This window comes from Tachypleus tridentatus, chromosome 11, assembly GCF_004210375.1.
Source record: "Tachypleus tridentatus isolate NWPU-2018 chromosome 11, ASM421037v1, whole genome shotgun sequence".
NCBI lineage: Eukaryota > Metazoa > Arthropoda > Merostomata > Xiphosura > Limulidae > Tachypleus > Tachypleus tridentatus.
In genome coordinates, this window is record NC_134835.1 from 55,262,572 (window position 1) to 55,289,430 (window position 26,859).

The 26,859-nt window shown below is 31.5% G+C and overlaps 1 protein-coding gene across 2 annotated transcripts in view; it reads right to left on the reverse strand.

The window, feature by feature from the left end:
- The window catches only part of LOC143232189 (nephrin-like), a 73,168-nt gene that overhangs the window by 11,289 nt on the left and 35,020 nt on the right, over positions 1-26,859 (reverse strand). For both annotated transcript variants that reach the window (XM_076467320.1, XM_076467319.1), the window contains 8 exons: positions 23,054-23,164; positions 15,287-15,490; positions 14,522-14,818; positions 13,739-14,029; positions 9,834-10,121; positions 8,170-8,472; positions 7,486-7,614; positions 5,375-5,487 (listed from right to left, as the gene is read on the reverse strand). In XM_076467320.1, the coding sequence (XP_076323435.1) occupies positions 5,375-5,487; positions 7,486-7,614; positions 8,170-8,472; positions 9,834-10,121; positions 13,739-14,029; positions 14,522-14,818; positions 15,287-15,490; positions 23,054-23,164 (1,736 nt within the window). The remainder of the gene's footprint in view (positions 1-5,374; positions 5,488-7,485; positions 7,615-8,169; positions 8,473-9,833; positions 10,122-13,738; positions 14,030-14,521; positions 14,819-15,286; positions 15,491-23,053; positions 23,165-26,859) is intronic.

Consider the following 26,859-nt stretch of genomic DNA (forward strand, 5'->3'; position numbering starts at 1 on the left):
TTAATTTCGAATATCATACATAAAATATATCCCACAAGTTTAATTTTTTATAAAAAGTAAATGATTTAAGTTTTCCAGCGTATAAACATTCTGGTTATTTTCGTTTTTGTTAAGCAAAAGTATAAACCATGTGCTATATATCTTTTTCCCCCTACGGGTATCGAAACCCGATATTGAACATTATAAGCTTTCAGTTCCTTCGTTCGAATTTCACACACAGCCACACGAGGACTATTTGCGCTAGCCTTCACTAATTTAGCAGTGTAACACTAGAGGAATAGCAGTTATTCATCACCACCAACCGCCAACTCTTAGGGTAATCTTTTACAAACAAATAGTGAGATTAACCGTACAATTATAACGACCCCACGGATGAAAGGGCGAACATGTTTGGTGTAAGGGGGGATTCGAAACCACGACAGTCAGGTTACGAGTCGAGCATTTTAACCACCTAGCAATGCTGGCCCATAAACCTTCACAGCTACTGCTGAGCCGCAAGAAAGACATAAACATTTTGAACAACAAGAAAGAAAAACAGTATTCTGAAACTAAAAATAAGAAAGCAATAAAAAGAGGTATACGTTTTAGGTATTTTATATCTTAAATGAAATAATTTGATATAAATATTACACACGTTTTCTCTAGTCAAAATTAATGTTTATTTTATGTGTTACGAAAAGATCTATAAGAGTAAGAAATTTCAATTCTTTTGAGCAGTGCAAAATAAAACATATAAATTATTATTTGTGTTTTTTGCAATCCTGCTGATGATTTGAAATTAAACTCGCGCTTGCGAAATATTAGAAACAGATCTGTCTCAAGGCTATCATTCCATTTTAATATGTATTATGTAAGAAACCACAAACAGCATTTTATGTGCTTAAAAAGACAAACATAATCAACTTTACCACAATGACTATAAAACTATTGGTATTGACTATCTAAGATTTAATTACTCGGGCTAAGAGGAGACAGTGTGTTTTCCTACAACTGAAAAAAGTAAAAACAAATATGTATTTATTTCTTGTTTTGAAGCAAAGCCACATTGGATTATATACTGTACCTACTCTAATCCAGCCTAATATTTTAACATTTTAAGATAAGTAACTTTATACTATCTCATTGGGGGAGGCAACAGTAATTTATGCTCAAGTTTATTTGACTACTGCATGTTAAGAGTTAAAAATAACAACACCTTCTGTTTGGCACATTGAATGATAAATTATTATTATTTTTAGTGAGAAATTTACTGAACTGAATAAGTAATTAAAATAATATCAACAAGTTTTACAAAAACACTTGAATTCAGCTGTTTTTAATGTAACGTTTACCTGGTGGTTACCCGTTGTGATAATTAAAATCAGAACTTTCTCATTGTAAAGGTTGCTTTTACTGTACTTCATAATTGAAACTCCTAATTTGTGGTTTCAGTTGATTACTGTCGATGACGGTTACCATTAACATGAATTGCAAATAGTTTAGCCTTTATCCAGAACGTTACATTAATTACGTAAAACTCGACAGTTTTTATTTATTCACCTTAACAATAATATGGATATATTTACATTGCATTTTCCTATTTTGAGTTTTATCATAATTAAACGTGAAACCACACAATATGCTATAAGCGCTTTTCCCACTGCGATTATCGAAACCTGAACTTATCGTTGAATCACCGAAGAGTCTATTTTGAAGTAAGAATCTTTATTTTTTCTCAAAACATAATCACTTTTGCATTTTGGTATTAACTTATATGTTTCAATAACAACATCTTTCAATGTATGGGGGCCTGGCATGGCCTAGCGTGTAAGGCGTGCGACTCGTAATCCGAGGGTCGCGGGTTCGTGCTCGCGTCGCGCCAAATATGCTCGCCCTCCCAGCCGTGGGGGCGTTATAATGTGACGGTCAATCCCACTATTCGTTGGTAAAAGAGTAGCCCAAGAGTTGGCGGTGGGTGGTGATGACTAGCTGCCTTCCCTCTAGTCTTACACTGCTAAATTAGGGACGGCTAGCACAGATAGCCCTCGAGTAGCTTTGTGCGAAATTCCAAAACAAACAAACAAAAATCAATGTATGAGTATATTTTATCGCATATATTTATATATTTAGTATAAGAGGTGTAAAAAGTGAAATAAAACAGAATTTCTTACCATCGCTAAGGATGAATTATTAGAATTGAAGAAACCATTTTAATTTACTTTAACCATAACTAAAACTGTCATCAGCATACTCGTTAAAGCTTCACGTTTAAATTATATGTAATGAAAAGCTATTGCACTGTACCATTTAACAAAGCTTTTTAGAGTAAAATGTTTTACTTATAATTTATGAATTTATCAGTAAGTAAATTATATAGATTTAGCATAGAATTTTCATACGATCTTTTTATATCTCTAATCCTCGCCGATTATTTTTAAATGTCATACTGCTAAATTGTTACCTCCATGATAATTTTAGGTGCTAGAATGTTTCTTTTTTATCTTCAAAACGTATGCAAATCTAGCATTAACTAAGAAAAGTAGAGAAACTTTAAGTATTAATTAATAATATCTGATTTATGATAATGCTTAAAATTTCATGACATCTCATTACCTCTTAGCAATTTATAACGTACAGTTTTAGTTGAGGTTACTCATTAACCTAGACTATTTAACATAAAATATTTGATTGAAATGCACAAGGTAATTTGTATGCATTGTAATCAAGATATATATACTCCATTTTCACCGCTAATTTAATATATATATATATAAATATATTTGAGTAAACATAATAAATATACATCAAACTGTAAAAAATGAAAGTCGATGGTAAAACCATAAAGTTTTACGTTAAAGGTGAAAAAAATCTAAAGCAAAGTACACGTTGAAGGAGCTAGCCCTCAGTGACTGAATAACAAGATAAAAGTGAATTGAGTGAGAGACGTGTTGAGGGAATAAGACGGAATTCGGAACCGTTTGTTAGAAGAACTCAACACAAGTGAAAGAGCTGGAAAACACTCCTAAATGATGGAAAACATTACGGTCGTACAAAGAAAAAGTCCAGAGTGTTTTATCTACTATTTTTATTAACGTTATGTTTTTTCTAAATTATAAGATTTAAGGTAACCTGAAAGATACTAACTACGTTTGCAGAAACGTAAAATAACTACGTACTTTTTAACGCAATGACGTTACAAACTAAATGCTCATAACTAGGTCAGAAACGTTCACGAAAAATTAAATAAGAATATAAAATGCAGGTATCAAGAAATTCTATAGACGTGCGTAAAATATTCTTTCCAGATTGTCAATTTCTATACCTGCCTAGAAATTGAATTTACAATTACACTCCGTCTTCCACCCATTATTCTAATAAATAAAAATACTCAAAAACCTAGATATTTAAAAGAATATTGAAAAATGGAAATGGAAAACATAACGTTATTGTTCTATTATACGCTTAATGTATCTGTATTCAGTTATTGTCAGATTATAAAAAAAAATATGTTAGAATCAGATCACATGAGCACCATTTGGTAAACATGACACGAAAACACTAGTTACAAGAAGTTCAAGCGCATTTTTAGATTTTTGGGTAACATAATATTATCTTGTAATTGTAACTGATTTTTGCATTACTTCACCTTTTTTAAAAGACAAATTTATGAAAAAAATCGTGGGATATTAATAAACACTTTCGGTTCATAAAATCGTAAGTCCGGCATGGCCAAATGGTTAGGGTGTCGACTCGCACTCTGAGGCTCGCGAGTTCGAGTACCCGTCACACCAAACAAGCTCGCCCTTTCAGCTCTGGTGGAGTTATAATGTGACGATCAATTTTAATATCCGTTGGTATAAGAGTAGTTCTAAAGTCTTTGGTGGATTGTGATGACTAATTGCCTTCCCTGCAAAATTAGGAATGGCTGGCGCAGAGAGCACTTGTGTAGCTTTACACGAAATTCCAAAATTAAAACAAAGATAGAATCGTAATAACCCAACAAGCACAACACCTTTAAGACTGTTCTGTAAATTTGTTTTCTGGCGTAAAACTAATAGATGCTTTTAAACTTATTGTTTTATCTCTATTAACAAATTCTTAGATTCAAATTAATTCTAACATAACTGCTAGAGTTCACCTCAAACGTATCTGTCTACAAACAAATAAATAAATCATGTGCAACTAACATTATGAACAAATTAATCGATATGGTATGAAACTAATTACATATATATGTGCTTTTAGCGACACTACACTGTAGTCATGTATGTATAATCTGAAAAAGAGAACAAATACATATGTATATAAGTAAATTTACGAAACGATTAAATGTTTCATAATTACATTTTGATCTATAAATATCTCATTCCTTTTCCTTAACATGTTAAAGAGTTCATGATGAACAAATGTAATCCCTCCAAAAAATACATATTGATGCTTATAATTTGTTCACTTTTGGTTTTAAGTGCTAACTGTATTTTTTTTATTTCTCTACAATAGGTAATGAGCCCCAACTTTTAGGGATATAAGATCAGACTTAGTGCTGAACCAACAAAGGCTATACCAATAATTAATACAAAAGCTGTAAAACTGCTTTGATCAAAAAGTAATACTCCTTCTCTATAGTTTTTGTCAAGTAAAGTCTGTAAAACCATAGTCTATATACAATAGTTATTTCTCACAAATAATCATAAGTATGTATTTTATGAATTACAACTTTATCACTGAAACATTTTTTTCTTTAACTTTTGTAAATAAATATAATTTTGTTAAAACACCACCAAAGCCACCATGGCTAGGTGGTTAGGGCGCTCCACTCGTAATGTGAGGGTCGTGGGTTCGATTTCCCGTTATACGAAACATGTTCGCTTTTTCAGTCGTGAGGGTGTTATAATGTGACGTTCAATCGTATTATTCGTTAGTAAAAGAATAACCCAAGAGTTGGCGGTGGGTGGTGATGACTAACTTCCTTCTCTCTAGTCTTACACTTCAAAATTAGGGACGGCTGGAGCAGATAGCCCTTGTATAGCTTCGCGAGAAATTCAAAACCAAACAATATCTCATTAAAGGAAATTGTTATAAACCAAAACTTCGGCACAACTATTTATTAACAGGTGCTTTTGTGAGAGTAAAAATTTAAGAAATGATTCACAAAACGTACAATAATATGGATAACTTACATAGAAAAATTTGGATTTCTCACACTATGAATCAAATTACTAATCCTCATTATTTTGGAATTAAAACACGCTTTTCTATTGCAGAATACAAAAGATCCCAATGAACCTAATAGAATAATTAGATAGCTGAAATGGATCTTTTGTTTTTCAAATAATGTTCCTTACAGTACAAAGGTTTGAATGTATGATATAAGAACAAGTAAATTGGAACTTACTTTCTCGCTGTCAACAGGCTCCCAATTTGTAAATGTTTCACTAAGTCCGTTTGGTTTTCTGTTGTTTACTACGTCATTTCCATCTTGGACATTAGTCTTAGTGGATCTGGTATCTAAATAAGACCAGTTATTGGTATAAAGCAAACACCGATTATTAAAGCTAAAATAAATATGTAAGATTATTCCCTGGTTCATTCTGCCAGCCATACTACATCAGTCTTATAAAACACACACATACGTGTCTGCATTGGAATGACGGTCAACGGCTCAATGGATAGCATACGATATATATTTATACTATACGAAATTAATATGAGCTACATTTTATAAAATGAACACTTATGCACTTGATTCTTCAGTTTATACAAGTATTGTAATAAATTATAATGAAGAAATAAATAATAATAATAATAGATTCAAGAACCTACAAGTTTTTGTGCTTACTAACATTTTAAATGGAAGACAGTGAATAAGATTAATAAATTTAGAAGTGTTGGTTTTTCTGCTTGTTTTAACCATAGATTAAACATAACTTATTAAGAGATAACGAAACTTAACGATTAGGTTAAATTTTTTAGAGAAATGCTTCATTTCTATATCGAGTTGCATAGCGAGTGTGAGATAAGAGAGACAAACATTTTAACATTTGTAGAACAGACTTGCAGCTTGTATTGTATATATAGCTTTAAGTTTACCGTAAAAATAACACACACACATATTGTATTTAGACCATATTTATTGGTCTTGTGTTTTAGTTAGAGGTTAAGACCTTCTCTCATATTTCTACCTATAGCAGACACCAAATAAAGACTCTGGATTAATAAAGCACTAGACAAGAAAAGAACAATTAACCCGTTTTTTTTTGTTTTTTTTAAAGATTTTAACGTAATTAGGCTTAGAAAACGGCTGAAGTTTTCCGACCTTCCTGGGAACTATGGCCAGCGTACTTGTTTGCTATTATATGTGTCTTATCATTATAGATAAATAAAATTTGAATTTAAAATTTGTAACTTTTTAAATACAGAACAATTAATTGAAATTGAAAATATTTTGTACCATTAAAAATTCAGCTCCTGGTTGTTAGCACTCGTTGTTTATCATTTCTGTATGAGTATCACTTTAAAGCTTAGATAATTCTTTCCTTTACAGTATATTTAGATACACGTAGAAAAAACAATAATGAACACTCATTTTGTCAATGCTGTATCTAACTACAGTATATTATTCTTTGAATATTTCTGAAATCTTTATTTTGTACAGTTCAACTCCAATTGGATATATTTAACAGTTATAAATCTGTAAACTTTTAAGTCATATTCAATAGTGAACAATAGAGCTGATATGTAAACTCAGTGAAAACGGGATCATCATTCATCGGAAATGTTTTGTGATAAGATGTGTCATTCGAGTGTAAAGATTAAAAAGAATTAAAAGTTATTTTCGGTTGGGTAGATCTTCAATAAAAATGACCAGCATAAGCAGATATAACAGGTATACACAAACACTGACAGTTATGTGTTGAAATATACTGTTTATTCAAGTAAGCTGTCAAATGAAAAGATTTCTGTTGTTACTTAACAAATGATTATGTTCATTTGTTATTTTAAAATAATTTTATATATATGAAGAAAAGAATAAAACCTATTTTGATACTTTGCATTTTCAGAAACACAATATTCAAATATTAATTATTTATCTTACTGTGGCCCCAAATACATAATATATGATGTAAACATTTCTTAAACTGTTCTAATATATGACTTTTGACTAAAGACATTTACTACTGATGCTGTTCCTTTGAAATATTCGAAACATTTAAATATTGTTACCAAACTTATCAGTTCTTGTATAAAATAAACCTAATTTAACGACTTTAAACAGGACTTTTTCAATGGTTGGAAACAAATAAGAATAGGGAAAAAGATAATCATAATTAGTGAAACGTAATGGCCAGTGCACTTTGTCTATTATTTTTAAGAGAGTAGGAATTCGGCTATTTCTTCGATGTTTAGTTACAACACAAAAACTTTAAAATTTTATCATAAAAGTATGTTAAGCTTGATATAATTTTAAAACATATAAACATATTACGCAAAAGTAATTTTTCGTACCTTCCGGGCGACGATATTTTGCTTTAGCTTTTATGCCTACCACAATTATGCACGTTACAAGTACTAATCCAGCAACAATAGCAACCAGAATTACCAGAACGGGACTAAAATTCATTTGCCAAACAGTTTCTAGAAAAAAAAAAAAATATATATATATAAGTATACATGTATATATAAACGTAATTTAATTTAATGATAAAAATAAATATTTAAAATATTAACACACGAACGTATATGAAGGTTAAATATAATAATTACCATGTTTTATCAATAAAAGTGGAAAGTGCAAAAAATAATGGTTTCACTGTTTTGAATGTCTAAATTATTTTCACTAATTTATGTGTCAGTGTTTGCTTCGAACCTACACTTAAAATACACAATTAGAAATTCATAATTAACTTCATAATGAATAAATCATTTTTAACACATACATAGAGAGATTCTAACTTTTCTTTGCTTTTAAATAGTATAATTGTTTTATTAGTTCACTTCTTACTCATAGAATATACAAATTATACAAAGCAAAATAATGTAAATAGTCATCAGTTTTAATAATCCAATAAAAATATACTGTTTATACTATCTTCAGTGCAGAAACAACTTCATTTCACAGATTTGTTATCCAAGGATTTCAATATTGGTATTTTCCAATCATTATGGGACTGTTGTTAAGAAAATGTTTACCTCTATGTGATTGTTTTTGAGGTGCTGCTAACGTGCTGGTTCGGAGAACAAGAGCATTACTTCTTCCTTTAGCGTTCACAGCATAAACTATAACTACAAACTTTGTTCCAGGTGGAAGTCCTGTGGCACGGAACCTGGCTTCTGGTGATGATATGTTAGCCCTAAGTTTCTGTAAGGTTGTATCGTGTACTTCCATTACAAAGTGCTGGCTTAATCCTCCATTATAAGCTTCGGAACATTCTAATTCAATAGAATGTTCTGTTTGATTTTGAAGAGAACAGTTGGCAACAGCATCTGGTGGTCCTGGTAAATTGAAATCGTACAAGAATATAATACGTTACATGAAACGCACCAGTTCACGTTATAAAACAAATTTAATATTATGATTAACTGAGGTCTCTGGATTCAAACAAAACAAACTCTCTTTCACTAGTTCAAACATGGGCTAAGGTATATCTATAAGTATAGAACTGGTGATGAACACACTATAAATTTTATTAAAATCATAACATGAAATTGATTAATATATCATGCTTTCTTTTGTTTTTCTTTTTTTGAGTTATTTCAGTTAAATTTATGTTTGTATTAAAATAAATACAGAATATTGAGATTTATGTATAAAAACGTCAAATTCATTATTCTACTGTTTAAGCCAATAAAGATAAATTACGATAATAATATGCAAAATCTTTAAGTCTTTGACACTATTTATGCATAAAAAATGAAATCTGGCAATGTTTATGATATAATATACGCCATAAAGAAACTATGATAATATTTCTTAACTAAATTTACCTTGCAAAATGTGTAATGGGAATTATAACTTGGGATAACGTTTTTATTCTTAAATATTGTACATCGTAATATTGGTTACTAACGTTGCTAATGTAGCAGTGAAAGACTAGAGAGAAGGCAACTAGTTATCACCATTTCACCCCAACGAATAGGCAGATTGATCGGACGTTATAACGCCCTCTTGGCTGAAACGGTGAGCATGTTTGATACGACGAAGATTCGAACGCGACACTTGGATTGTGAAACAAACACCATAAACACATGAACTTATTATTTTATGTGTTACTTCATACATTTCTGACAGGAAGTATATTATTGCCAATTTAGTTTTATATATATAATATTGATACGATTCGTAATTATCTCTATAAAACAAAGTTCATTATTTCAAATATACTACTGAGACTTTTATTTAAACCGTAAGATTTAAGGGTTTCACTAAGGCTGTAAGTTGACATGCAATATCATAGAGTAATGTTGATTCACTCAAACATGAATATACATAGTACAAAAAACTGAAAGAAATATTTTAAATTACTCGAAACTTTGAACTCCCAGACGAACTTAGTGCTTTTGAACAAAGCATATGACCACGAAACCTCAAGATCCAGAAATATGTGTAAAATTTCATTTTAAGCATCAGAAAATGCAAGTATCTTTGAGACAGTAGATTCAAGACAATGTTTAATAATTACAAACTGGTTGGAAAAAACAGATTAAAAGCTTCAGTTTAAAATTATTATATATATATTTCGTCTATCAAATGATGTAAATTTTATTTATATTTTCTACGGCTAATAATATGAAACTCACATAATCAAATATCGACTTATTTGCTGTTATATTAGAAATGAAACTGAGTTTGGTACCTGCAGGAACAAGTTTGAAAACACACGGTTTCTTTTGTGTCCCAACAGAATTTTTTCCCCAACAGAGTATTGTTCCATAGTCACCATCTGCTCTTGGTGAGAATGTAGCTATGCTTCTTGTTTCTTTATTTTCAAATGTTGTAACATCTAAAACCTCCTTCGTATTGTTGAATCTCCACTGAAATTTCACATCAGTCGGATCGGCTGCGACATCGCAAAATATTTTTACAGTCTCGTGGCGGGCGGCCCCATAGATAGATTTTTGGCTGTTTCTGCATACTGGCGCAACTGCAAAAATTAGCAGTTTACTCTGTGTGTCCAGATGACAAGGAGTAACTTATGAAAGCAAATAGACACATATTTTTTCTATGATAGACAAATGAAGGATGGACTTATTATTATATATATCAGTTTTATATATTTTCCCAGTTTCTAGGCGTCTTCTTCAAATCAGTATAAAATTTATTTTTTATATGATTTTTCAATACTTTATAACCTAGCTGGTGCTTATTTGTTACTGAAGGGTTTGTCGAGTATTTCAAATACGCGATTCTAAGTCAGATTTCTTTGCACTTTTTTGTTAGCATTTGATAGTTTAATTATTTAAGCCTGAAACAAGCAGTATGTACAAACACACATATATATATATATTCGTAATTGGTAAATATTAATAATTCAAAAGTTTGAGCATACCGACTCTTTGTTTAATAAAACAGTTTAGATATTGCACAAATCAACCGAATGGACTGATCTCATCATTGCGAAATCCTAAAACTATAAATCTGAGAATAATATTAAACACATTCAAATAACAATTATATGCCCCTCGCTGATACAGCGGTAAGTACACGGATTTATAACGCTAACGTTAAGCGTTCGATTCCACTCGATGGCCTCAGCAGATAGACCGATGCAGCTGTGTTATGAGAAAACACACATAAAAATAAATAAACACGAGAAACAATTAAATACATAGTGATTTAATCAAAAATAACTCCTTTCATGACCAGATATAATCTTAGAAGACATTTCTATCTCTTAAGAGGCTATTGTACAACCGTCACAAAATAAATGAATTTTATTAAGCTTATAACAAACCACAAAAAGTTTTACTATAACCATGTTATATACGTTTTCGCTAATTTTGTATTTTTGAGCATATCATATTACTATGAAACCTAAAATCTATGACTTATGTTTAAGTCATATTACATTTTCTCGCATGGTGTTGTTTTCTCAAAATTTTTCTTGAAGTTTAAAGATATTTTTACTTTTATCTTTATAAAATAAGAGCTAATTAATAATGTTATCAGAGGCTTCGAATAACACTGAGTTATACATATATATTTTAACCAATTTTCCTCATGTAACGTCATTCTGTACTTCAACATAAATTAGGTATTTGTACGTTATAAGAAAGCATACCTGTGTAAATCAATTATGATTAAAATTGGATTCCTTTAAACAAAATCTGTGTTCATAATGATCCTGTTATCACTTAGCTTTGGACAGTAAGTAACGCTTTGGTAGTTGAAATGTAGAATTATTTATGTGTTGCTGGAGTCATCCTTCCACAAGATAAGAAAATGCTAAGCTTCTGTCACACATCAATTCAATCTAATAAATATAGGTATACGTCTAGTAATTGAATAATTAATTTAGATTTAATTTAAGTAGTTTCTTATCACTGTTTACTTTCAAGCTGGTAAAATTGGAAAAAAATTAAAATAATCTAAATGCGCAGCCCCCCGCTAGTACAGCTGTATGTCTCCGGATTTACAACGCTAAAATCAGGGGCTCGATTCCCCTCGGTGGGCTCAGCAGATAGCCCGTTGTGGCTTTGCTATAAGAAAACATACACTAAATGCGCAACCGATATTAACTGGGTTGATATCACGAGATTCATTTATTAATTTCTCTATGTGTTGCTCTCTTTAGATGAACACAGACAGCTGTTACAAATTGTAAATAAAGTATGTATTTTGGAGTAGCAAGATTAATATTGACTTGGTAACTTATAATTATTCTTGGTCGATCATCAAATAAAATCTGTCCTGGGTTGAATTTGTCAGACGGTTTCTTGACTTTAACTTCATTACTCCAGCTATTTTGTTCGTTAAAATTGTCATCGATTCTTTTATTTCGGGGCAAGAGTTAACTCTGTGATATAACCTTGGATTTCGGTACTTGTGCGATGGGTTGGAAGTCGTGTAATATCACAAAATATTTCCCTCACTTTAAGATTGGGTGCGTTATTAAAATGATAGTTAATCTCTTAGGGCGGATGTTGGATTTATACTTCTGCTGAATGGCTGCTTTCTTTACGATCATTAGTTGAAAATTAAAAACAGAGACAGATGTTATTTTTCGTAGCTGTGCGATAAATACAAAGCTGTTTCACTTTTTCTTTTTTATATATTTTGTAATATATCACTTTTTGACGCTGCAATTAATGTAATACAATATCTCGACTTTTCATGGTTTATGACATCGTTGTTGTAAAAAAATAAAATATTTTATTTCATTTAATTCATTATTTTTAGTTAAATGGTTTACTTTTTCAGCTTTATTCTGCATTTCCTATTGTGAAGTAGCGACATTTCTATTTTAAATGAAGTATTTTATTTCTTCCTAATTCCAGTTTGCTTAATGATGTTATATTATGAGTATTTAATTGAGGATAACCTATACGTTTATTTTTATTTTGTAGACTAACTGTTACTTAATTTATCTAAAATTGTATTTGACTTTCGTTTAGAAAGAGCACGGCACCCCGCTAGTACAGCAGTATGTCAACGGATTTACAACGTTACGAACAGGGGTTCAATTTCCCTCGGTAGGCTCAGCAGATAACCCGATGTGACTCTTCTATAAAAAAACACACACACACATAGAAAGGGCACGTTTTAGTTCTAGCGTATTAAGGCTTGTTCCAATATGGCTGAGATAGAAAATGGAATAAAACAGTCATTTAGAGTTGTCATTGTCAATTAAACTTTTATTCTCATACACATTTTTTGTGATTTATAAACTCATTATGTTTGAGTATATTTATGTATTCACGTGTAGTTGCAATGAACGTTTTTGATCATCTTTCACATGCAGAGCTGTAGTTTGTTTTATATTATTTTAATAGTGTTTTAAAACAGAATATAAAATCGTAATACATCATTGAATGAAAAGTCAAAATGTATTTCAACTAATATTCGATTAATGACGTTTTATTTATTTAAATGTAGTTATTTTTATTTGTCTGTGTGTTTTTTTTTCTCATAGCAAATCCTCATCGGGCTATTTGCTGTGTCTACGAAAGGGAATCGAACTACTGATTTTAACATTGTGAATCAGTAGACTTACCGCTGTATCAGCAGAGGGCTTTTTGTTTGTCTTTATATGTCCACTGGCAGGAGAGTGGTAAGTCTACAAACTCCGGGATTTGATTCACCGTGATGGACTCACCAGATAGATTGTTGTGGCTTTCATTTAAAACAAACACTAGTCTGTACGTGTTTGGCTTTCTTGCTTTTATATTATTGGCTCGAAAACCATGGAACTGTCAAATGTAAAATGCACTGTTATGTTCAATATATATATATATATATGCAATTTAAGTAATAGGATGATATATTGTTTAAAAAAGCTACAACTTCTAATTTTATTACTATATATTTAGAGAATGAATTTTACAATTTTTTTCTCTGATTCATAAAAGAGTTTCTACTATGAACAAGCACAATCATGTTTTTCTTCTGCCATTCTGATGAAAAATTGTTTGATCGAGTCGCAAACTCGTTTCATTGTCTTTATTATAACATTAAAGATTTCATTTTTAGTTTTCTTCTAAATACCTTACGTTTATACATAAAACGTGCTACAATTATTAAAAAGTCTGGAAAATAACTTACATTGAACTTTCAAATGAAGAGGATTGCTTACACCTTCGCCCTGTGTATTTGTTGCCCTGCAAGTATAACGCCCCCTGCTAAACCGGTTAACATTCTGTAGAACAAGAGATTGGTTACTAATTATCACACCTGCTGACGTATTCGTACTCAGCTCTTTCCTCTCAAACTCCCAACTCATATCTGTTATCCATGGATTTGCGATAATATCGCATTCAAAATAAACGTCATATCCTTCCTGTATGTGGGAATGTCTTAATTTACTCCCAAGACGAAGAGAAAGTATTGGGATATCTGAAAGAAAAAATAGCTGATGAAATATTTTTAATAATACACTAAAAAATCAAACTCTTTTCTAAAATGACAATAAATATTACAATTTTATAAACAAGATGCTTTAGGCACTTGAGTAATTAAATAATACAATGTTTTGCCCCAATAAATGTAAATGTGCAAAGTTGTATTCAGTTATTAGATAAAAATAATAATGAGTTTTTTTTTTCATTTATCCTAATCCTTTTAATCACGAGTTTCTATATATATGATATTGTTATCCACTTTAAATATCTGACAATATAAAATCACATCACATAGTAAATTACTTTCTACATGACAGAAGAAAAAAAAAGGTGGTTGATAAGGACTTTTGTAATTTTAAATTTGTTTGGTAAGGACTTCTTAAAATTAAAAATAATTTAAACGTTGTCTTGGCAATAAATTAACTGTTAACTATCTTCTGATATTGCTATACAATTTAAAGGCGAATATTTTATATTCTAAACATACGATGTATTTCAAGTTTCCACCCATTTTCTATTGCACTATTAGCAATTTTGGGGTTTTCAGCTCGACATGAGAGGTATTTTCCACTGTCTTCTAGAGAAGGTTGGAATGTCAGGGTGCTAATAGAGACATTTCCGTTATGTGTGACCCAGTTTTTTGTTCGTTTAAGTTTCCTGTTTCCTTTCCACCAGGTAACTGTAGCAGGTGGTCTTGAACCTGATGTTCTACATTGCAGTTCTGTTAGTTTTCCAGAAGCGAGAGGCTCATAAGCACCATCTATATCCATTTGGATAGGTTTCACTAGGTAATATAAAGGAAATCATTTAAAAGTGCAATTAAAAACCTGCAATGTATCGTAAGACTATCATAAATCTGGATACACAGAGTCATTTGGTTAGAAAAGCAAATAGATCGCTTAAAATAAATTCCAATTTTTTCTTACGTATTGCATATCAACAACTAAATCAACTTAAGTAAAAAATCGAAATAAATTTATGAACATTATGTCCCCGTGTTTACTGTATATAAAAAAATACTAACAACAAATGGGATCACTACATTTAAAACAGCTATAAAAATTTCACATATATAACAGTATAGAAAAATTGTTTTCCGAAATCAAAACCTCATTTACGGTGTAAAACAACAAAAAACTTTTAAAATTAAATGACATACAAAAAACATGGATCACATTTCTTGTAGTGATTATAATATATTTCATTACTAGAGTAAAGTTAACAGTAAAGAATATGTGCAATGCCTACTTACAATTCATGTCGATTTTCACAGAAGCAGATACCGGAAGAGATAAATTATTATTTAAAGCTTCACAAGTGAAACTTGACATAAGGTCATTTCGTTGAAGAGCAGGCACATGAAGTTGGTTAAATGTGATTTGTTGTGGTGTTACTTCATAAGAATCATCAATAAGTTCAGAGTCTTTCCACCATGTTAAAGAAGGTTTTGGATTTCCTGAAAGATTGTGTTACATTTCTATAATATTATTGCTACCAAACGAAGATTAATATTTAACATCATTAACTGCTAAAATTTTAAAGTTTGTCGTTATTTTTAATAATTTCATTTTTCACTGCAAACTTTCTAGTAGTCAAACAAAATGATGTTTTGGTTTTATTGAACTTTAGCACATGTAGCATTAATCATTTTCGAACCTTGCAGTTACATCATTTGTGAGACATTTTTTAGTGTTCGCTGTAGGATTCGAACTCTAAATTTTAGCGTTTTAAGCTCTCCAGTTTACAGTTGAGCAAAAAATAACTTACAGAACTATATACGAAGGTGGTTAAACCGTTTCGTGTACAAGTTGGTAAAGACTTTTCCTAGTTCATTCATTTTTTGTTTCGTTTAATTTAATAGTTGAATAAATATTTATATTATTTATATTATATCCAAGAAAAAATATGCGACACAAAACAAAATGCCAAAAAATAAAGATTTCACTTTGCCCATTTGTACGTTTTTTAAGCAAATAAAGTTATAAAGAAAACTTTGTAATTCTAATGATTATCTCTTAACAATCAAGACATGGCATAACCAGATGGTTATGTCCGTGAGGACGTTAAAATGTGATATTATATTCCACTTTTCGTTGATAAAGAGTAGTCCAAAAGTTGGCGGTGGGTGGTAATGATTAACTGCCTTCCATCCAGTCTTTCATATAGCCCTCATGTATCTTTGTGCGAAATTCAAAAGAAACAAAGCCTTAGCAATCACTTATCCTTTAAAAAGCTAATTCCACCAGGGAAATTTGAAAAAACTGATACATTAGGTGGATATTTCAATGTCCTATGTATCATTTTAAATCATCTATTCCCTAATGGAACAGCAATAAGTCCATGAACTTAGAACACTGAAATCAGGGGATCGGCTCCCCGGAGTGGATTCAGCAAATAGCCCAGTGTAGTTTTACTCCAAAAAAGAAATAATCTAATGTAGAAGGTCATATTAAAGGTATCTATAGATGAATATATTGCAACTGTCACTTGTTCTGTATAGTGCGTAATGTTCCATGTAATTTACTCAAAATACCCACCTCATGCCATTAAAAAAAACAATATGAACGCTATCGTGAAAAGTATAAAATATAGTTTCGAAATAAATTGTACGAAAATATAATTTTCAAAGAAGCTGTGATGAATTTTTTCGAAGAAAATAATTTTAAGAGATAATAAACTTCATTATAAACTTCTTTTTTAATAACCGTGATTTGTTTACTGTTTGCAAGAAAAGAATACACAAAAAACACTTCACTTTTCGACTGTTTACAAATTTGTTATTAAACGTAACTAAACAAAATAATTAGAATATATTATAGCAAACTGCAAATGTTAAGGTTATTATATTTTACAGTAACTGTAGAATTTACAATATCTTAAAGTTCTTAACTAGTTTAATATAAATAGACTAGTACACAAGAAAAAGAAAGACCATTCAACATAAATACGTTTGTGTCCTTATTTATAATTAAACACAAAGCTACACAATGGGTTACTTATGCTATGCTCACCACGGGTACCGAAACCATATTTATAGCATTATAAATTCGCATACTTATCGTTGTTTTACGGGAGGGCTTGAAAAATATATAAAAAAGTTTCGGAATAAAAATTCTTAGTTTGATCGTATTATCAATGAAAGGTGATTTTTCTTAGTTAAGAACAGAACAAGTAATGTGTGTTTTTTTTACAACAAAGCCACATCGGGCTATCTTCTGAGCCAACCGAGGGAAATCGAATCGCTGATTTCTGCGTTGTAAATTCATAGATTTACCACTGTATTAGCGGAGGCCAAAGCAAATAAAATATTTATCTTCCCCCCCAAAAAAAATAACCATATTCAATGAACCTCTGCTAAAACTAAATATTTTAATCTTACAATTAAAAGTTTAAAAACAAACATGTCTTAGCAGATTATACTAATCCGTAATTATCATTATATCAAAAATAAAAATGCAAAAGTGTAATCTGTTCCAGATGAGTTTGAATCCATTATCACGCATAACAAAATGAAACATAAATGATCCATTTCATTGATTCTCTTCTTAGCCCTCATCATAGTTAAGTTGAAAGAATGCTATTGTTATATTTTTAACAAAAAAGAAATTAAGGTAATTAGATTAAAGAGCGTTCAGATTTATATTGTTAAAAAGAAACACTTATTATCTTATTAGGTTTTATTTGCAAAATTTAATATATATTAACTTCCGATAAAGTAGTAACATTGTTATTATAAACTATTGAAATGTTTTGTAAATTATTTTAAGCGGCCCTTGAAATTGCAGTAATTATATCTTGAACAACATTTAATTATTATGCTAGAACAGTACACACACTTGTGAATGCAAAGAAGCGGGCTGATGTGTAATAAGCTAGGATATACATATTATGTTTCTAAAGTTCAAGTTTAGTAGAACTAATAATCTTTTGTTTTGTTTTTGAATTTCGCGCAAAGCTACTCGAGGGCTATCTGTGCTAGCCGTCCCTAATTTAGCAGTGTAAGACTAGAGGGAAAGCAGCTAGTCATCACCACCCACCGCCAACTCTTGGGCTACTCTTTTACCAACGAATAGTGGGATTGACCGCACTTATAACGCCCCCACGGCTGAAATGGCGAGCATGTTTGGTGCGACGGTGATGCGAACCCGCGACCCTCAGATTACCAGTCGCACGCCTTAACCCACTTGGCCATGCCGGGCCAACTAATAATAATCTAACAAGGAACGAAAATTTAGTTAATTTTGAGTCTTATCATTAAAATTCCAATATAATATCAGGATTGTTGCTAAATTAAAAAAAAAAAGATATATTACTTAATGAAACTATAAAATTGTTTCCAAATTATTTTTATTAGAAAAAGGATTTGTGCTAAATATTTAGTGTGTAGCGTATATGCAAATACCTGAGTATGTTACATTAAAATTATATGAGCTGGTTACCGTAGTTACAGTCCATGCTACTACGTCGGAACATGTCTTATCTGATGACATTAGATCTTGACAGTAACCTTGCGAAATATGTTCCATGGGAAAAAGCTTGATCTTAAAGTTTGCATATCCAAAGCTCACTACTCCTCCATGTTTGCTTTCTGTTTTGTTTTGTTTTTGTTTTTTTGGAATTTCGCACAAAGCTACTCGAGGGCTATCTGTGCTAGCCGTCCCTAATTTAGCAGTGTAAAACTAGAGGGAAGGCAGCTAGTCATCACCACCCACCGCCAACTCTTGGGCTACTCTTTTACCAACGAATAGTGGGATTGACCGTCACATTTTCGCCCCCACGGCTGGGAGGGCGAGCATGTTTTGCGCGACACGGGCGCGAACCCGCGACCCTCAGATTACGAGTCGCACGCCTTACGCGCTTGGCCATGCCAGGCCCTGTTTGCTTTCTATAAGTCATATATACTAAAATAAAATGGTTTTTATTGCCTCTTTTAATATTCAGATGGCAAACAATCCTGTCGGGGATTAATTAATATACTTTCGTACGGAATACCATAGGTACCTACTTCATTTTATAGCTTATTGAGGTATGTAATATGTTCAGCGCATATTTTATAGAACTTGTTTGTGTGTTTGTTTGTTTTTGAACTTCGCACAAAGCTACTCCAGGGCTATCTGTGCTAGCCGTCCCTAATTTAGTAGTGTAAGACTAGATGGAAGGCAGCTAGTCATCACCACCCACCGCCAACTCTTGGGCTACTCTTTTACCAACAAGTAGTGGGATTGACCGTCACATTATTACGCCCCCACGGCTGAAAGGGAGAGCATGCTTGGCGCGACGGGGATGCAAACCCGCAACTCTCAGATTACGAGTCGCTCGCCTTAACACGCTTGGCCATGCCGGGTCTTTTGTAGAACTAACATTTATGCAGGAGTAGCTTACATCGCTTTTCCAGTTTACAAGTTTTAAACGTGGAAAACTTTTACCCCTGATCATTTTACTCATAAAGTTTCATTTATCTCATGACATCGCGTTTTTATACCTAAAGTTGAAGTACGATTTGATACAAAACTTTTGGATTAGCCCAAAGTTTCAGGTTCTTTCATCTCACGTAGATTTTCCAATGTCATTAATTACAATGGATATTCTAATCATGGAAAATTTAAAACTTCGATCTAAACATGTCTTACTGATCTGTTTGTACAAAATTTTTTTATCGAAAGTGGCTGTTACATTCCCTTCTCAAAAGCAATATCTTTTTTTACTTGCTGATTTACAAATTAAAAATCCTTTTAATATAACGTGGAAAATGTTTCATATTTTTATTTAATTTCATGTCATTTCATTGCGCATTTATGTAGATAATATCGTATATTTATTGTAATCAGGGAATTCATGTAGAGCATGAAAATAAACATAGTTATTGGAGTTGCGTGCAACTGTAATTTACTAAATGTAAATACAAATAAGCAACTTTGTAACTCCAGTATAGAATTAGTGTGCATACAGCAATGTATTTTATTAATGTATTAATATCTATTATTACAAATGATAAAAGCAATAACTTAATGCGTATACCAGAAAACAAAACAATTACATAAAACAACTTTCCACAAAACTTTCAATTGTAATAAATGTAGTACTATAATTACACGTGCATTGTAACAATTAATACAGTTATTTTGCTACTGTACGATAAATATTTTTCAATTCGAGAAGCAGTATGAATATTTCATTCATAAATCTATATCTTCAGCAATAAGAAACTTTTGACAGTTATGGAGAAATTTACGATTACTATTTCTTTAAATTGTATTATTTCTATAAAGGACCTGAAATAATCTTTATATTAATGTCATTATGCCACCATTTTTATATTACACAAATTATCTTCAAATAACTGAAATACTATCAGATATTAACTAAACCAAACTGAAGATAGACACCATATTTTAAGATTTAGAAATCTTTTCGATATTGTTTCGAGAAATAATTTTTCGTGAGTTCTAATAAATTACTATTTATATATCTATATACAATACAGCTATTTCGTTAAAAATGCATCTAAATTAACAATTAATAGTGGCATATTCAATGACTTCCTTATATTAACAAAATATGTTAAGCGACTATTGTATTTCAAGACAATCAAAGTATCCACTTAAATAAATCTCTTGAAACCAACGTGAAGTAATTGAAATAGAATGATAAGATATATATATAAGCAATTTTGAATAAACCAGTTGTTGCTGCAGTGACTTTAAAAGACTATTAATGTCATGATATAAATGAGTATTGTACAACATGTGTTTGCCATACCTTACTTTTCCTGATGCATTAAAACTATTAGAAACTATATGCTATTATAGCTTTATAAAGAGTATCACAGGAAGTAAATAATAAATATTAAAATTATATTATGATAAGAAGAAACGAACGATTCATTGAAAATTCCAATGTAGAACACAAAAATGATATGGAGGTATCTAAACCTACCTATGTATTTTGCGATTTGTTCAGCTAAATACCATTTGTAGCTTCGGTTATACACCTCAATTTGAGAATTACTTTAATTCAGGTTTCTCTAACCCCATGTTTTGTACAAGCATGATTGCTTACTGAGACATTTTTAATCCATAAGAACTGCTTTGATTCATCCTCGAATTCCATAATATGGCGTTTTATAACGATTTCTCGCGTCTGCGTATCCCATCTGTTGTGCCATTTGGACTGTTAACTGGCATGAAATCGATAATGACTTAGATTATTTCATAAGTCGCTCAAATAAAGTCGAGTTAAGAATCCTGGAGCAATGCTACCGGCTACATCGTCTGTTGCGCTGTTTTTGATTGCTTTGTTTATGATTTAACATATTTTATTGAATGATTAAGAAGATAGTACATATATTATACTAGTTAAGTTGTTCCTTATTACACTGAGTGTTTGCTGAGTATTTTAATTTATTTTAAGCTTTGGTATCTACCTATTTAACCACAGGGTTTCCACCCATTATCTGACACATTTTAAACTTTTTTTTCCAAAACCTTTCGGCTTTGTTTACTGGTTTATTCTGGTCATTTCGCCTTTTCGTTTTTGATAATATCGTTGAATATTACGTTCAGCAATAACATCTGTTTAGTACTTAACATTTGTTCATGATAGTGACTGTTTGATACCTAATAATGTAAGATTAATATATAAAGCTTCACTACAAATTAGAAATGAGTATTTAGGGACCTAATTGTTATGATCTGCAAAATTATGCATATGGTAATAAATAACAAAATTTATATTTTTATTTTCCTTTTGAAAAAATCTATTATTCAATATTACAGCTACTCTGTCACAATATGTTTAAGTGCAAGGTCATAAATAATGCGTAGTTTATTCTCTTTCTTAGTTATTAATATAACACAAATAAAATTAATCTGCTTATTTTCAAAGTATAGTTATATATTAAGATATCTTCTTCCAGAATATTAACACTGCTTGTTAATATCAATATATTCTCTTTTTTGTCGCAGTATAGCGGCTCAGAAAATAGCTTTGAGTTTGTTTGTTGTTGTTTTTGTTTTTAAATACAAAATTTTAGCTCATAGCTCTGTTATCTTCTGACCTATCTGATGAGAAATAATTACAGTGTTAACCTCAGGAGGTCAAACCCTTTCGACTGGTGTATTGAAGTATCAGAGCTTAATTTACTCTAAACCTGCCGATTGTTTGTGTGTTTGTTTTGGAATTTCGCTAGCCGTCCCTAATTTAGCAGTGTAAGACTAGAGGGAAGGCAGCTAGTCATCACCACCCACCGCCAACTCTTGGGCTACTCTTTTACCAACGAATAGTGGGATTGACCGTCACATTATACACCCCCACGGCTGGGAGGGCGAGCATGTTTAGCGCGACGCGGGCGCGAACCCGCGACCCTCAGATTACGAGTCGCACGCCTTATGCGCTTGGCCATGCCAGACAAATCTGCCGAAGAGAATTTCAAGTTGAGGTAAGCTGGTAGAGACCTTGGTGAGTATTGGATTAGTTTGTTTTGAATTTCGCGCAAAGCTATTCGAGGGCTATCTGCACTAGCTGTCCCTAATTTAGCAGTTTAAGACTAGAGGGAAGGAAGCTAGTCAACACCACTCACCACTAACTCTTGGACTACTATTTTACCAACGAATAGTGGGATTAAGCGTCACGTTATAACGCTCCACAGCTGAAAGGGTTAGCATGTTTGGTATCACAGAGATTTGAACTCGCGACCCTCAGTCGTGTGCCTTAACCACCTTGCCATGCCGGTCCCCTGATGAGCATTACATCTGAATCGGGTATACATTAACCACCATTTTTAATATTGCTGGTACATAAAAATGTAGCTAATAAAAAGGTAAGAAAAGGTCTAGAAGATTAACTTGCTCTAATCCTGCCTATAAGAATTTCAAGTGCTGGAACAATTAAGAATTGCCTCTTGTTTAGAAATATTCAAAATAATGTGAACTCTTTCTAGACCGTAAAATAATTGCTTTCTTTTTCGGATTTGTAATGCTTCAATTCGTAATGAAGCAGACAAAGATAAAAATAAACTTACCACCTTCGCTTTCACACAGTAATACCAAACGGTCCCCTTCATTGTATGGGCCAGCAACATTGAGAATCACCTCTCCCTTTTCGTCTGTAATTCTTGGTTTATTTGGAGGCACTATAAAATGTATAAAAATTAAATCAAATAAGATAGCTTATATTATAGCCTATGATATTACTGTGTTGGGGTTTAATAGAACATTAGAGCTAATAGCTAACAGTTCTTTAAGACGTAACTGAAGTATATAACTTTTGTCATTATTCAACGTAATCACATAGTTAAAAACAATACAAATCATAATTGAAAAAGTCCGACATTACCTCTCAAAGTGTCTACGTTATTATTTTACAGTGTGAAAGGGATGTATAATTATATCTTAAAAAAACTAATAGAATTTAACCTTAAAACATCTCTAAGGTAAATACGTTAAAGGTACAATTATTTAGATTGTAATTAGTATCAACAAACATCTGAAATCAGTGCGAATCTTTTAAATAAAAAAAAAAACATAAAACACAGAAAACTTAGTTTTATAGTTTCGAAATTGTGTGAAATTATTTGTTTATTTTGAATTTCGCGCAAAGCTACTCAAGGGCTACCTGCGCTAGCCGTTCCTATTTTATCAGTGTAAGACTAGAGGGAAGGCAGCTAGTCATCACCACCCACCGCCAACTCTTGGGCTACTATTTTACCAACGAATAGTGGGATTGCCCGTCATGTTATAACGTCCCATGGGTGAAAGGACGAGCATGTTTAGTTTCACAGAGATTCGAACCCGCGACCCTCAGATTACGAGTCGAACGCCTTAAACCACCTGACTCTGCCGGGCCTAATTGTGTGAATTAACTAATTTCGATAAAGCCATTCAAATCACTTTTTCTATTCTACAGAAATTTACATCATCCTGTTTTGACGCTACTTTCATAGCTCAAAGGTAACCATACAGAGGTACTTGTTAGAGGCTTGAATTTAGCTTCAAATGTATGATACTGCATCTCATTGTATTCATGAATCACTGTATTTAAATTAATTTTCCAGAAATATGAAAACAGAAGAACAAACTTCACACACATAGGACATTATAATACGGTTTTCATTAATGGTTAACGCATGTTTGGTTGGAAAGCATTTTGGTTTAATTAAATGTCAATCGCTAACTTGAATAATTACCTTGATTTTCATGATTATAGAAGGCTTACACTGACTATATCATGAATATTGATTGTTTCCATAAGCACCTCTGATATTACACTTATGGTATTCTACGAGATTCTTGATGGAAATTATGCAGTATTATAATTTAACAGATGTTTGATACTGTAGAATGAGCTTTGTATGGAAGACCGAAACAAACATGTTGGTTTATAACAAGATATTAGTACCCGTGTGATTATAACGTATCTGTGTACATTATTTCACTGTCACTTTCACATTACCTACTCAGTGTAAGCACTAATAATTCAAACATGCACGTTCATCAGTATAATAACGATGAGATGTGTAGAACGTACAAACTATGTATTTAAATTGTAGTAATGATATTATATACATTTCTGTGATCATTTGAGATACGCATATACTTTCCTACAGTTTATTATTTACGTTTGCCACAGGCAATTTATTTAAATTAAAAGCTTGATTTTTTGCTTTACTCAGTTTTTAGTAATTTAATTACTTGTAAGTTCATCTGTACGTAATAAGTATATATGCAGTGGATGATGTTAATATGATTATATTTAATGTCATAAAATACTGTACGAAATAACAGGATTTATTCCCCGAATGTAAATAATTATTTTAGAAAATGTATATAGTTTATATAATATCTAAATTATTATCCAACAAGCTGCACATGGAACATAATTATCATAGTAGTCATCATTAAATAAGGTTGTTTTATGTAAGAAGTATATGTTAAAGTTTTCTCAAAAGATTATTTCAATGTTCGTTTTCATCACTCAGATATTATAAGAAATCGTACAACAGTTTGTGCACAAGATCTCTATATCAAATGATATTCACCACTTTTTTCAGAAAAACATGATATTTTTTATCGTTTTGAGTTTGTAGCAGTAAATTAACTGCATTGCATCATTAATTACATGTCATGGCCGTACCGAACATGATAATAAATATGAGTTGGACTCATTCATGTGTTTCAAGTAAGAAAAATGGCGTTTTGTTTGAGAAAAAAAACTTTCAGTGAAATACGGCTTTTGCCCGAAGCTAATAGCTATAAAAACGTAGAAAAAATTTCCAAGACATAATTAAATGCAAAGCCCTTCGTTGCAGTGAAAACAAATATCACTGCAGGCTTCGTGGGCGATCTTCATTAACGGATAACATATTAAAAGGAAATATATAAAGTGTTTAAAAATGTGTACTTAGGTATCTTGCGTTTTCTAATTTGCTCATGATATTTATGATTTACGTTATTTTAGTGCTACGCTATTTCGTAATACGTTTAGGGAAAGTTTGTTGAAGTTAATTATGCAAAAATTGAAATATGATAGAGCAAATATATATACAAGTGTAAGCTGTCTAAACATCGTTTACAAACTTTCAAAATTCTACGTATACAGATTAAAGGTGAGTGTTTGTAATTGTTAAAATACCTGTCCAAGAAGAAATCGATAACTTATTCACATTGCTTAGCAAAACATATCTTTCTGATCAGCTTTCGTTAACCCAAGTATACTTGAGGTTATAACTGTAAGATTCAGATAACTCATGTTTAAATATAATTTTCTTATGAAGGAATTTAATATATATATGCCCTAAACTCAATAGACTTTTCCATTGATCGTTAAAAGCGCATTTTTTTCCAAACTGCTGAAGGATATTTTAAATTCATAGCAAAGATTAACAAAGCATTATAAAGTAACAGTTATAATTAAACAGCAAATCACTGTACTGCGCATTATTTGAAACAGATATTTTTTGTATTGTTTCTCACCTATTTAGATTATTTTAAGAGTGAAGAAACTAAACGTATTCTGAGTAAGTTTCAAGTTTAACGAATATAAGATTATCCTATACCTTTAAGCATTTCCTTGAAGTCGTCATTGTTTTAGATGACTAGAACAAGTATTTAAAGCAAAGTTTACATAGCGATTGGTAAATATTTCAGCTTTAGCTTAAATAGTGATTGATTGTTTTACTTTAGATACATATACGCACATGAAGTATTTATACGGGGTTTAAAACAGAACTGAGAATCCATGATGGTTATTTTGTCATGCAATGTATATCATAGTCAATTAATAGACATGTTAAAACACAGTTGAAATACAACCAGTACTAATACAACCTCCAACTAAATTCAAACAAACAATTTTTGAACCATGCCTACAGGATAAAACAATTTCAATTATATACAGTTTACTTATCTTCTACTATGTAGCACAGGGAATAAAGTAAGTAGCCGTTCTACGTGTAGCCTTACATACAGTCCATGAATTATCATGTGATTAAATTATCTTCAATTAATTTGTTAGATGTGTTTGTGTTTGAAGTTAAGTACAAACCTATTTGTGTTCTGCCCACCACGGGTATCGAAACCCGGTTTTTAGTGTTGGAACTCCGGAGACATACCACTGTACCATTGAGAGTGGGGAGTCTCTAAGGAATACGTATGCTGCTAAACTAGCGTAAACTACTAGCGCTTCCGCTGCAAACTTTGAGGAGCCTATTGTAATTCACAAAGGCTTCATTCTACCTGAAAGTTTCATCCTATTTCCCCAATTACTTTTACATCTACCCCAAGATGATATCCGTGCTAAATAAAAAGTTCGTTAAAACACCCACCTGAG